Source organism: Carlito syrichta, unplaced genomic scaffold (assembly GCF_000164805.1).
Source record: "Carlito syrichta isolate Samal-C Ts95f unplaced genomic scaffold, Tarsius_syrichta-2.0.1 Scaffold302391, whole genome shotgun sequence".
NCBI lineage: Eukaryota > Metazoa > Chordata > Mammalia > Primates > Tarsiidae > Carlito > Carlito syrichta.
In genome coordinates this window covers 104,278-118,313 of record NW_007246487.1, presented here as the reverse complement: position 1 = coordinate 118,313, position 14,036 = coordinate 104,278, and the positions used below count along the sequence as shown (strand labels likewise).

At 50.5% G+C, this 14,036-nt stretch overlaps 1 protein-coding gene across 4 annotated transcripts in view; it reads right to left on the bottom strand.

Moving 5' to 3' along the window:
• Window positions 1-14,036, bottom strand: part of EFTUD2 (elongation factor Tu GTP binding domain containing 2) — a 46,693-nt gene that overhangs the window by 3,882 nt on the left and 28,775 nt on the right. For all 4 annotated transcript variants that reach the window (XR_002481889.1, XM_008056537.1, XM_021711589.1 and 1 more), the window contains 9 exons: window positions 10,888-10,951; window positions 10,451-10,541; window positions 8,482-8,617; window positions 6,979-7,106; window positions 5,145-5,338; window positions 4,017-4,128; window positions 3,541-3,681; window positions 2,478-2,579; window positions 592-674 (listed from right to left, as the gene is read on the bottom strand). Coding sequence is in view for 3 of the 4 variants with exons in the window: in XM_008056537.1 (XP_008054728.1) it covers window positions 592-674; window positions 2,478-2,579; window positions 3,541-3,681; window positions 4,017-4,128; window positions 5,145-5,338; window positions 6,979-7,106; window positions 8,482-8,617; window positions 10,451-10,541; window positions 10,888-10,951 (1,051 nt within the window). In the remaining variant the exon portion in view is untranslated. The remainder of the gene's footprint in view (window positions 1-591; window positions 675-2,477; window positions 2,580-3,540; window positions 3,682-4,016; window positions 4,129-5,144; window positions 5,339-6,978; window positions 7,107-8,481; window positions 8,618-10,450; window positions 10,542-10,887; window positions 10,952-14,036) is intronic.

Genomic DNA, 14,036 nt, shown 5'->3' with positions numbered 1-14,036 from the left:
AAAAAAAAAAGGAATGGTCTATGTTGCTAGGCTGGTCTCTAATTCCTGGGCTGGAGCAATCCTCCTGCTTCGGCATCCCAAAGTGCTGGAGTGCAGTGGCATGCTCACGGCCACCACAGGTTTGACCTGCAGGACTTAGGTGATCTTTCTAAGTAGCTGGAACTACAGGCGCATGCCACCACGCCCAGCTAATTTTTATAATTCATTGTAGAGATAAGGTCTCACCAAGTTGCCCAGGCTGGTCTCAAACCCCAAGACTCAGGCAATCCTCTCGCCTCAGCCTCCCAAAGTGCTGGAATTATAGGCTGAGCCACCGCGCCCGGGTAGCAAACTTTTAAGATGGTCACTTTATAGAGAAGTGACAATCGTGAAATGCCTCTTGGGAGCGCCTGAGGCAAGAAATTTCATAGCACTGTGTCCAAAGACATATGGGATGAAAGGCTGGGGTAAAAGCCAAGTATCCCAAACACCCCCATTCTAAGACACAGGGGTCCCTACTTCCACAGCACCTGTGGCTGGGCTGGAGGTGGGGGATGGCAGAGGAGTGTCCTTGAGGCTGCCAGGCCCAGGGACCCTGAGCTCCCAGCTTACTTCTTATTGGGAGTTTCTGCAAAGCACTTGAGGGAGGACGTCTCTACCACCGTCTCACAAAATGTGACAACTGGGTCAGCCACCTGGAAAACAGAAAAGAAACTGTCAGAGCGAGGTCTAATTTTGTGGGAAGGGCGATCTTCTTCCTAAGGGAATTCTGAAGCTCCCCTGACACTGGCTCCGTGAAAATGCCTTCCACCTTCATCAGTACAAGTGACAAGAACAAGAGCAGATCAGCAGAGCCGACCACAGCATTGCTGCAAAGTCCAGGAGAGCAGTGTAACATATGGGAATTGCGCTCTGGAGTCGAGAATAGGCGAGGCATCAATTAGGGCCTTCACCAGTCTTAATGACACCTGCAAGGCAGCTTGCAGCATCCACTCAGTCATCTACACTGTCCACTGAGCAACTCCTGGGGTTCTAGCAGGGCAGGCACATGGGACCCACTGGCAAGCCTTGTCCACTCCCAACCCCAGTGCTGGGTGCATAGCTCTGCTCTGAAGCCCTGCATGCTTGCTGCCCAGGAAACCCATGCATTTCTTTAGCACCAGTCCCTCCTGGGCACAGTAGCAGAAGGGTGTAAAAGGGGCATCGAGGGACCCCCAGCACCACAAAGCCTTGGAGAAAATGTGCATCCCAACCGGGAGAGAGGAGACCAACCAATGTCTGGTTGGTTGAGGGGTGAAATCTCTAGGAGTGCTAGTCCCTTTCTCCTTGAGGCCATCCATCCTGGCCCTAGTCCCCAGAGGGGTGAATTGTGCAGTTATTTTCCTAACAAGGGACTAAGAGCAAATTTGGCTTGGAAGTCTTGATTTTATTTTACTTTATTTTTTTGAGTTTAAGTCTTACTCTGTCGCCTAGACTGGAGTGCAGTGGCATGCTCCCAGCCACCGCAGCCTCAATCTGCTGGGCTCCGGCGATCCTTTCCTCAGTCTTCCAAGTAGCCGGAACTACAGGCGTGCGCTGCCACACCCAGCTAATTTTTGACTTATTGTAGAGATGAGGTCTCGCCAAGTTGCCTGGGTGAGTCTCGAACCCGTGGACTCAGGCAATCCACTTGTCTCGGCCTCCCAAAATGCTGGGATTACAGGCTGAGCCACTGAGCCTGGCCAGCCTTGATTTTATTTAATTTTTTTATTTTTTCTTAAGTGGGAGGGAGCAAAAGAGAAGATGAAGTGGGGGAGAAGTGGGTGGGAGGGACCAGGAGGGAGAAGCGAGAGGGGGCAAGGGAGAGATAAGAAAGCAACAGAAAGGATGGAAAGGTGGTAAGAAGTGAGGGACAGGTCCAGGGGAAGGGGGAGAGGCAAGACCAGGAGGGAAAAGCAAAGAGGGGGAGGAAGGAAGTGAGCAAAAAGATGGAGGGGAGTCTAGATTTTATTTCTATTTTTATTTTTTAAGTTGGAGTCTCGCTCTGTTGCCCAGGCTGGAGTGCAGTGGCACACTCCTGGCCACTGCAGCCTCAACCCACTGGGCTCCGGCGATCCTTCCGCCTCAGCCTTCCAAGTAGCTGGAACTACAAGTGCGTGCTACCACGCCCAGCTAATTTTTGATTTATTGTAGAGATGAGGTCTTGCCAAGTTGCCCGGGCAGGTCTCGAACCCGCGGGCTCAGGCAATCCACACACCTCGGCCTCCCAAAGTGCTGGAATTACAAACTGAGCCACCGAGCCTGGCCAGGGAGTCTTGATTTTAAATGTATGACACTGGCAGGAGGCAAAGTGGTCTCAAAAGCCTTCCCATACAAGGAGCAACAGACCTCGCTTTTCACTGCAGAGCCCTCTGAGTGCCTGCTCTTCCCTCGGCATACCCAGGAAATCAAGAACTTGGTCACTGTGAGATGAGTCTGGACGGAGAGCGAGCCCATCTCCTGGTCTGGCACTGCCCTACCTTGATGTCTATCTCTGAGTACATCTTCCGCAAATCGTGCATCACGCAGTCCAGGTACAACTCCCCGGTGCCCAGGATCACATGCTCGCCAGACTCTTCCACCTGAAACACAACAGCCCTGGTGACCATGGTCCAGACTCTTGTGCCAGAATAGACAAAAACAAGGCCAGAACTCAAAGGAAGGTGGTGCCTCTCAAAGCAGCTACTTTCTTTTTTGAGTCAGTGTCTCTCTCTGTTGCTCAGACTGAAGGGCAGTGGCACACTCACGGCCACCACGGCCTCAACCTACTGGGCTCAGCTAATCCTTCCACCTTGGCCTCCAAGTAGCTGGAATCACAGGTGTGTGCCACCATGCCTGGCTAATTTTTCTTCATTTACTGTAGAGATGAGGTCTTACCAAGTTGCCCAGGCTGATCTTGAACTTGTGGGCTCAGGCAATTCTCCTGCCTCTGCCTCCCAAAGTGTAGGGATGACAGGAGTGAGCCACCATGCCTAGCTCAAAGCAGCTACTACTTAGCATCTGTTCCAGCCTCTCCAAGAAGGCCCAATGGGAAGCACCCACTGACGAGTCAGTCCTCAAGACCCCAGGGGCTACTCAGCACAGTGTTACTGGGTATGGGGTCATGATTTAATTCTCATCGTAGCCATTTAGGGAAAACCCTACCCTATGTTCATGGACATAAGCTAGCCCTTCAGCTCTTCTGGACAGTCGCCCAGAAAGGTATGCTGCTAGCCTTTAGTCAAGGATCAGAGTAACTCACCTTCCCTTCTATCTTTTCTAGAAAATCAATTCAAAGTGTCCTCTCCAAGAAATATTTTTCCTATCTGAAAGGCATTTGGGGAAAATGCATATATGTGTGCATACAAGTGTGCACACGTGTACACACACACACAAACATGGGTCTTGTCTTGCCTTCAGTTGACAGCCACAGGCCAGGACTGCTCCTGACACGGGTTGCCAGAAGTGGCGGATCAGAGATACCTGCTAGATGTGAAATGGCGTGCAGCACAGGCTAGTTAGTAGGGCAAGTTGGTCAGGCAGCTGCCACAGGCCACAGCGTACCTTGGTGGTGAGGGACGGGTAGCTCTTGTTGACCTTGCGCAGGCCATCCAGCATCTTGGGCAGCTCTGAGGGGTTGACAGGCTCCACGGCAATCTTGATGACAGAGGTGGTATTGAACTTCAAGGGCCGGAAGATCTGAGCCTAAGACCCCAAAGGCAGAGTGAGGGGCTGACGACAGGCTCAGGATCAGACCACTGTGTTCCCTAGTTGGGGCTACATGCAGTTGGGGGCAACCTGATTCAGTGTCCCGGCAGAACAAAGAAGGGGAAAGAATAAAAGGCACCCCGAATCCTAGCATCTGAATCAGTGCGGGGGGGGGGTCCAGATCTAGAAGGTGGAGTCCATGCCAGGTTTGGAACCAGGAAGCGGGCATGACCCGGGACAAGTGCCCTGCCAGTTCCGCTGCTCATTGCTTGTGTGTGTCCTTATGACCTTCTAGCATAAGATAGCCTAGCCAGCCTCTCTACAAGTTCTACCTCCTCATTGCCTCGGGGTTCAGTTATGGTCGCCGTCTTCACAATGGGCTGGTCCACACCTTCAATCAGAACCCAGTTGCCAGCAGGAACACGGTTCACCTCGATGTGGTACCTGGAGCAACAGCCAATGAGCAGCAAGGGAGCTTAGGGCATCATCTGTGAGGCTCTACTGAGTGCTTGCTGTGAGCTGGGGAAGGGCTGAGCAAAACAGATACGTTCTAGCAGGAGAGAGGCAGCAAACCACCATGAAACCACAAGCACATGAAGGTACAAACGCCTGAGTGTGCTGAGAGAAAGGCACAAGGCACTATGAGGACACAGGGGAACTCCCATCCCTATGGGACACTTCTGGCAGGAAGCCACTGCCCAGGGTGGCAAACAGGGGATGGACAACAAAAGCCCACAGAAGCTGGGCATGATGGTGCACACTTGTAGTTCCAGTTACTTGGAAGGCTGAGGTGGAAGGATCACCTGAGCCAGCAGGTCGAGGCTGCAGTGGCTGTGAGCGTACCACTGCACTCCAGTCTGGGTGACACAGTAAGACTTCGAAAAAAACCCAAAAAAACCCCACAGGAAACACCTCGACCCTCCCAGCCCTGCAGTACTGCCTGCCTTTCAGCGAGTAGGGCAAAGCGACCATTGAGGCAGAGAGAGCAGCCACCGCAGGGCCCAGTACTGCCTGGGTTTCACCTGTCAACTGAGACATCAAATTCATGAACTCACAAGCAGCCTAGTGGCCCAAGCTGAGTTTGACTCTGCAGATGAGGATGCGGCCAGGGTCTAGCAAAGCCTTCTACCTTGGTCTAAGAGGAGTCGGCAGAGGGTGGGAACCATTTCTTTTGAAAAGAAACATGAAAGCTGTGACTTAAGGAACCCAGAAAAGGAAATAAAGAGAGGACTGAATCCTGTTCTAAAGGACCACAGTAGTCATCCAAGATGTAAAGGTATGACCCTTGGTGTCACTCCGGCAGCAGCTGCCTATGGCCCAAGCAGTCTCAGTTGCTCAGAATAGAACAGATCTGCTGAGAGAGGGCATCGTACCCCACCCTGTACCAGCCAGGTAGCTCCTTGAGGACAGTCCCTGGACAGAGACCAAGGCCTGCCCCCAAGGTGTCTGGCGGGCAGTACCTGGCCACAGAGATCCAGAGGCGGCCCACGGTGCAGATTTGGGAGTCCTCCTCGTCCTCCAGGGTGTAGTTCTCCCCCAGCACCTTCACAGGCTGCCCGGCGTGGATGGTGCCACTCAGCACCCGGCCAAAGGCATGAAACTGGACTCCATCGTCCGTGCTGTACATCTTAGTAGTGTGGCACATCAGGGGACCCTGGAGGAGGGAACAGAGTGCAGCTTTAACCATACCTGCCCTCTGGGGAAGTGCTACTGTCTCTGCCTCCCTGATAATGAGGACATAAGCTCTATGAGGAGAGAGGAAGAGGAGGCTCTCCTGGGAGAATCCTAGACCACACTCTAGGCCCTCACTCCAAAGAGGGTTAAAAGGAGACTCGGGCACAGCACAAACATTCTCTGACAGGATGAGGACACTGGGAAAGAGAAACAGGATTAGGATGGCAGATTGGCACTACTGACAAGGTTACTTGCCCCAAGTGCACCTATGAAGATGGAACTTAAAATTTTCATTTTGGCCCCTCCCCCACCTTGGGGAGGTTAATTTTCTCTCTCCCTTCTTTCTCAAGTTTACTTTTTTTTTGAGTTGGAGTCTCACTCTGTCGCCCAGGCTGGAGGGCAGTGACACGCTCCCGGCCACCGTAAACTTTTCTTTTCTTTTCTTTTTTGAGTTGGAGTCTCACTCTGTTGCCCAGACTGGAGTGCAGTGGCCGCTCCCAGCCACTGCAGCCTCAACCTGCTGGGCTCCAGCGATCCTTTCGCCTCAGCCTTCCGAGCAGCTGGAATTACAGGTATGCGCTACCACGCCCAGCTGATTTTTTGATTTATTGTAGAGATGAGGTCTCGCTGCCCAGGCGGGTCACGAGCTCGCGAGTTCAAGAACTTTTCTTTAAAAATAAAAGGCCGGGCTCAGTAGCTCAGCCTGTAATCCCAGCACTTTGGGAGGCCGAAGTGAGTGGATTGCCTGAGCCTGCAGGTTCGAGACCTGCTTGGGCAACTCGGCAAGACCTCATCTCTACAATAAAATAAAAAATTAGCCAGGTGTGGTAGCGCGCGCCTGTAGTTCCAGTTACTTGGAAGGCTGAGGTGGAAGGATCACCAGAGCCCAGCAGGTCGAGGCTGCGGTGGCCGGGAGCGGCCATTGCACTCCGGTCTGGGTGACAGAGTGAGACTCCAACTCAAAAAAAAAAAAAAAAAAATTCTCAGCCGGGTTTGGTGGCTCAGCCTGTAATCCCGTGGTTTGGGAGACTGAGATAAGTGGATTGCCTGAGCCCATGGGTTCGAGACCTGCCTAGGCAACTTGGCGAGACCTCATCTCTACAATAAATCAAAAAATTAGCCGGGTGTGGTAGTGCGCGCCTATAGTTCCAGGTACTTGGAAGGCTGAGGCGGAAGGATCACTGGAGCCCAGCAGGTCGAGGCTGCGGTGGCTGGGAGCGGCCACTGTACTCTGGTCTGAGTGACAGAGTAAGACTCCAACTCAACAACAACAACAACAACAAAATTTCAACTGAAAGATTAGCTCCCATTTGCTGAATCTTTACTGTCTGCCAGAAACCATGCTAAGCACTTCTGTAACACTTCCTTAATCTTATTTAATTCTCAGAAGTCACTTTCTATGATCCTCATATTATGGATCAAGACCTTAAGACTCAGAAAGCATGAGCAACGTGTCCAAGGTCACACCACTATAGCAGAGACATCAGGCTTTGAATTCAGGCCTATCTCTGCTCCTGGGAAGGGCAGGCGAGGATGGAGAGAAGGCATTACTCCCGTGGCCAGAAGTCAGCATCTCCAAGCAGGGGAAGAGCCAGAGAACAGGGGGCCACGTTCCCTTACATCAGGGTCACAGTCGCTCATGGCCTCGCCGAGGTCGGAGTCCACACCGCCAGTGTACGTGTGCTCAATTTTGGGCTTGGCGCCCACCTTGGGGGAAGGAATATGCTGCACACACATGTCCACAAAGCCTGGGGGAAAAAGGGAAAGCCATTACACTCATGCTCTGGGGAGCAGCACGGAACCCACTAATGAGGGTCAGGAAGCAAAAAGGGAGGAGACTGAATTGAGCCCTAAAGCCATGGCACTGGGGCTCTAGGGAGCTCGGGGTGGTCTGCTTCGGGGAGTGTGCTCTAAGAGATCTGGAGACGTACTGATGCCAAAACAGAGTGGGTCTCAGTGGTATATGGTTCCTCTAACTCAGCTGACAAAAAGTTTATAGCACATCGATCCATAAACTTTGATTGAATATAAGCATTTACTGGGCACTTACACTGGGCTACATAAGCACCCCACCTCTTCTTTCTAGATCTATGTAGAACAATCCCAGAATTGACTCTTTCCTTTGCGAAACACTGCACAAATTTCTGTTCAGTAAGTACTTTGTTTTCTGAATAGATTAATAAACCAACAAGAGAGAGCACCACCAGCACACTGGGACCAGCATGTCTGCCTTTCTTTTTTTTTTGAATTGGAGTCTTACTCTGTCGCCCAGACTGGAGTGCAGTGGCCGTTCCTGGCCACTGCAGCCTTGACCTGCTGGGCTCTGGTGATCCTTCCGCCTCAGCCTTCCGAGTAGCTGGAACTAGAAGTGCGCGCTACCACGCCGGGCTAATTTTTTGATTTATTGTAGAGATGAGGTCTTGCCAAGTTGCCCAGGCAGGTCTCGAACTCGCGGGCTCAGGCAATCCACTCACCTCAGCCTCCCAAAGCGCAGGATTACAGGCTGAGCCACCGAGCCCAGCTAATGTCTGCCTCTCATTGATCCTTAATGTGTCAGATTGCCGGGCAGGCCAGAGTGGGTTATTACAACTGTGTGCGCCTTGGGGGTTTAAACTCTGCATTCCCACCAGACTCGGAATCAGAGTGTGCTGAGAAGACCCTTGATCTTCCCTTTCCACCTCCTTTATTTACATGTGAGAAATAGAAGTCACAGAAGAAGTAAGTGGCTGGCCCGGGGCATCCCACCTGGCCAGGCCCAGGCCATGATCACGACTTAGGTTTTTCCCACCAGCTCAGCGCTCTTTCTCCTGTCACTGCCTTCTGTGTACTAACTGAATTGCCCAAGCACTAGCCCAGTGATTTCTGCCCTGTTTCACACCACCCAAGCACGCACCTTCCTTGGCTGTTCCCAGGCAAATATTCCAGAATCTCAGAGTCTGCCTCCCGGTCTCCTAGCAGGGACATTCAATTCCTTTTGGTTCTCAGGACAGAATTCCTGGTACCTTCCACTAGGAAAGCAGCTAGGAAAAATCACAGTATTCTGCATCCCAGACTGTGGCTTTTTTAGGTGCCTCTGATCCCTGACACGAGGACGCAGTGCCAAGTCCATGAGCTCTTCCTTACCAGTGAACTCGCCAAAGAACTTCTTGCAGACCAGCCTGAGCAGGGGGCGGATGTTCAGCTTCAGTTCCTCCTTGGTCAGGTGGATGCCAAGCTCGTCCAGGGTCCGTGGGAGGCTGGTGTCCACATCACCCACAACCTGTGAGGGGACCAGACACCGCGTCAACTGCAGTGATAGCCCAGTATGGCACTCCAGAGGACAAGGTTTCACGGTCTCTTTGTTTTCTTGAGTTAGAGTCTTACTCTGCTGCCCAGGCTGGAGTGCAGTGGTATGTTCACAGCCACCACAGCCTCAACCTGCTGGGCTCAGGCAATCCTCCCACCTCAGTCATCCAAGTGGCCAAAACTACAGGCATGCACTACCACGCCCGGCTAATTTTTTTGATTTATTGTAGAGATGAGATCTCACCAAGTTACCCAGGCTGGTCTCGAACCCCTGGTCTCAGGCAATCCTCTCACCTTGCTTCCCAAAGTGCTGAGATTACAGGCTTGAGTCATCACACCTTGCTCATGGCCTCTTTGGTACCCACCCCTCCACCCAACCCGGGGAAGCCAACTTAGTCAATTCCCTACACCTGCCAGTAAACCACTCATGGATTACTGCCAGTGCTGCCCCCTGGTGTCGGAAAAGTAGCATCTCATCCCACTCAGGAAATCCCTCACCTCTGAATTCAGAGACTTCTCAGATTTAGAGTATCACCACGCTGGAAGGAACCAAAAAAGGTCACCGAGCAGCACATCCTGTCAGGGCAGGGCCAAGCTAAATCACCCTCAGCAGACTCAAGGTCTCTACCGAGGCAGAGCCTATAAATTTCTTTTATTAATCCATTCCAGTCTGGCATGAGACACTAATTATTTTTCAGCACTAATAAATGTTTTTGTCTTGTTGCTATGTTCTGCTGTTCTGTCTATTGGAATGGCCACACGCATTCTGTGTGTGTGTGGCCACTGTGCCTCGTTCTTATTAGACACCAGTATTTTTTTTTCCTTTTTTTTAGTTGGAATCTCACTCTGTCACCCAGGCTCGATTGCAGTGGCACACTCACAGCCACTGCAGCCTTGACTTGCTGGGCTCAAGTGATCCTTCTGCCTCAGTCTTCCAAGTAGCTGGAACCACAGGTGCAGCCACCACACTTGGTTAATTTTTTTTTATTTATTAAAGAAATGAGGTCTCACCAAGTTGCCCAGGCTAGTTTTGAACCCCTGGGCTCAGGCAATCTTCTTGCCTCGGTCTCCCAATGTGCTGGGATTACAGGCGTGAGCCACCATGCCTGGCCAGACACTTGCATGTTTTATCACTGTCTTTGAAAGGTATGTATGAAAATTCCTGCACAATGTTTTTACCCTCTTAGTTCTGTCTTTGAAGGAGCATACATTTGTATAAACGTAATGTCATATTCTTTTCTTCACAGCATTCCACATATTTAACTATAGCCTTGCCACTTCTCAGTGCATCAGTCATGAAAGCCAAGTTCGCACAGCCATTCTTTAAATGGCTGCAAAATATTTCATTTTATGGGATGTACCACAATGCAAGCAACCATATTGATTAACAGAATTCACTGATAAGTGTTGAACTTATTTCCAGTTTTTTTTTTCTTTTACTGCTGTTATGAACAATGCTATAATAAACAGTTACTTCTGTAAGTAACAGTTATTTTTGTAAGCACAATTATGTCTGTAACTTAAATTCCTGGAACGGCAATGCTTCGTTCTGAAGTGTGGCACTCGTCTAACAGCCAAGATCTGTCCACAGCTCTCTAGGTTATTCCTCTTCTAGCTTTTGTCCTTTTCTACTTCCTCTGATCTCAACAGCACTTAGAGCACTGCGGTGGTCTAGACCCCGAAGGTGACATTATCAGCAACTGGAAAAGTCACCCTCATCCTTTAGCAATTAGAACAGGGCGGTGTGGAGCAGCTTTTCCATGTGGTGCTTGGCAGGGCAGGTCTGAACTCAGCACCCAACACTCACCTGAGCGAGGATCTTATACAGGGGTTCCAGGATGAACTCCACAAAGCTCCTCTGGGAGCTGCTGGTTGGGGCCTTTTTGGTGAACTTACGCCTAAAGGGAAAGAGCAGAGCTCTGAGTGACCCTGGAGGGAAAAGGAGGTGTGTGACCCCAGGGGAGTCCGGAAATTCTAAATCTGACAAGAGCCCAGGGGAGGAATGTGTGTGTGGCTGGAGAGTTTCCAAACATGATTCCTGAAAGGACATGGTTAGAACCCTCTGGCGGACCTAAACTGAACTAGGAAGCCCACAAGAGAAACGACCTCTGCCCAGATGCGAGCCTGGGACACCAACCCCCAGAGGAGAGGTAGCTCTGGGTCTTAATCTTAGAGCTTTCTACCTGTCCTTGCTTACTGGGAATGTGGGCCATGCCCCAAGGTCCCATTCCATGCTCTACTTACGTCTTCGGGTTGAAGTAGATGTCACCCCAGAGTCTCTTAGCAAACTCCTGGTAGTTAATGTCACCTACAGGAGAAGGCACACAATAACAATCTATCTCAAGTTGTTCAAAATTCTGTCTCAGGCGCTGCAAGTGGTTCATAGCTGAGAAATTCTAGCATCTTCCTCTCCAGGGCCCAGACATCTCCTTCTGACCAGGCAGGGAGACAGGGACAGAGGCACAAAGAAGGACAGGACTGGCCCAGAGTCGATGAGGCTGTGCTAGAGCCGGGAGCCCAGGTGCCTTCGTACCACAAGCACTAGGATGGAGCTAAGGATGGGGCCAGGGTATGTACGCTTTTCCTTGATGTGCCAGGGCCAACTGCCTGGATTCTATATTCCATCTGCAGCTAAGCCCTGTTTCTTCTGGATGTGGAGCTTAATGGTTGCTTCAACCTTTCCTGAGACATAGATAAGCTCTCCTCTGCTGCCAGTGTGGGCCACGTTTCAGCTACGGTGTTACCATAAGGCTCTGACAAGCCGTGAGCCTCAGGTGAGTATCACCCAATCCTCTGGAGAGAAAACACCAAACCCAACCTTTGTCTCATCTTTCACCAATTAATATTTTTAGTTTGACTGTAACAACTAACCCATGGTTTTTATTTTTATTTTCTGAGTTGGAGTTTCATTCTGTCGCCCAGGCTGGAGCACAGTGGCCGCTCCTGGCCACCGCAGCCTCAACATGCTGGGCTCCGGCGATCCTCCGCCTCAGCCTTCCAAGTAGCTGGAACTACAGGCATGCGCAACCATGCCCAGCTAATTTTTTTGATTTATTGTAGAGATGAGGCCTCGCCAAGTTGCTCAGGCGGGTCTCGAACCCGCGGGCTCAGGCAATTCACTCACCTTGGCCTCCCAAAGCGCGGGATTACAGGCTGAGCCACTGAGCCCGGCCTAACCCATGGTTTTTAAAATTCAAGATCTTCTTGGGCCAGGTTCGGTGTAATTCTAGCACTTTGGGAGGCCCAGGCAGGAGGCCTGCTTGAGTCCAGGAACTCAAGACCAGCCTGGGCAACAAAGCGATACCTCTACAAAAAATAAGAAGATTAGCCAGGTGTGGTGGTATGCATCTGTAGTCCCAGCTACTCAGGAGGCCAACTTGGAAGGATCACCTGAGCCCAGGAGGTTAAGGTTATGGTAAGCCAGGACTGTGCCACTGCACTGCAGTCTGGGGAACAGAGGGAGACCCTGACTCAAAAAAGAGAAAAAAAAATCAAGCTCTTCTGAGTTAAGAACTCCTGTAATATTCCATGAGATCATTGATATCACCACCCACTTCCCAGATATTTCTACCCAGATGTCAAACTGTTCCCTCTTGCCTTGGATGGCATAAAGGGAAATGCATCGTGTTTTTCCTTGTATTTATATTTTTTATTATAAAGACGTGGGGTACAATTCAGGGTTAGGTATACAACATGTTTTTTCTAAAGCCACATTCCCCTTCGCCCCCTTCTGTCCCCACCAGTAAGGCATCATTTCTCCCAAGCTCAAATTGTCTTCTTCCCTGCTTTGCTAATGACTGGATTCTCCCCTTCTCTCATGAATTGTTGGAATTGCCCTTCCTCCGTGAGCCACTAGACCTGATGCCCACTATGACTTCACTTATCACACAACTGGATCACCGGACATACAACCTCCTGAATACTCATGAGAGCAGGACCTGGCCCCCAGCAAAGTCTCCTAAATGCTTACTGAAAGAACAAGGGAACATCTCCAATCTCCCAAATAACACTTGCCCAGGGCTCACAGGGCTGTGTCTGAACACTGGCAAATAACAACGGGAGGTCCTTTCTGCATTCCAGCCTCACTTGGGCCTGTCTTTCATCAGCTCTGCAGATATCACCCACCCTAATCTCAACCGCCCATAAGATAAGGCCTCAGTCTCCACATGTGACATTCCAAACCCTGTCAGTGTGGTACCAACCCAGCCCACCAGCAGTTTTAACTTGAACTTTTCTCCTTGGTGAAGCATTCTACTGTTCCCTGAACAGGCCGTGACCAACAACACCTGCCTCTGTGCCGCCTCCTCCACCAGACCTGCAAGTCTGGATTGCCAGACACCTGGCACTTGGCTCATGCTACTACCTGATACTGTCATGCATTACCCGGGGGATCCCGTCCAGCCACTGGATGACATCCCTAGAAGACAGAAGACAGAGGAGACTCCAACTCAAAAAAAAAGATAAAAAAGGCTGAATAACAATCTCTCCCAAGGCTGAGGGCCATTTTCTTTTTTATTTTTTTTTTAGTTGGAGTCTAACTCTGTCACCCAGACTGGAGTGCAGTAGTGCAGTGGCAGGCTCATGGCCACTGCAGCCTCGACCTGCTGGGCTCAGGTGATCTTTCCACCTCAGCCTTCCAAGTAGCTGGAACTACAGGCATGTACCACCACACCCAGCTAATTTTTTGATTTATTATAGAGATGAGGTCTCTCCAAGTTGCCCAGGCTGGTCTCAAACCCCTGGGGTCAGGCAATCCTCTCACTTCAGCCTCCCAAAGTGCTGGGATTATAGTCATGAGCCACTGTACCTGGCCCAAAGGTCATTTTTTATCATCTCTACATTACAGTTACAGGAAGGGTCTTGGATTTTGCTTCACATGCTAACACAAAGGATGTTTAGAAACACGTAAACTTTCACTGTTCAGATGAATTTCATTTACTATTCATCTGGAAACAATGGAAAAATATACATCTAATGACAAGAAAATGCTTGTCCATAATCCAATGCTTGTGAAAAACACAGGAGATATGAACATAGTCAACCCTTGAACAACATGGGTTTGAACTTCATAGGTCCACTTACACACAGACTGTCTTCTGCCCGAGACAGTAATATCGACCCTCTTTCTCCTCAGCCTACACAACACAAAGATGATGGAAACCTTTACGATGATCCATTCCTTTTTTTTTTTTGCGTTGGAGTCTCACTCTGTCACCCAGGCGGGAGTGCAGTGGCACACTTAGCCACCACAGCCTCAACCTGCTGGGCTCAAGCCTTCCAAGTAGCTGGAACTACAGGCACGTGCCACCATGCCTGGCTAATTCTTTGATGGATTTTATTTTTATTTTTTTGAGTTGGAGTCTTACTCGGTCGCCCAGACTGGAGTGCAGTGG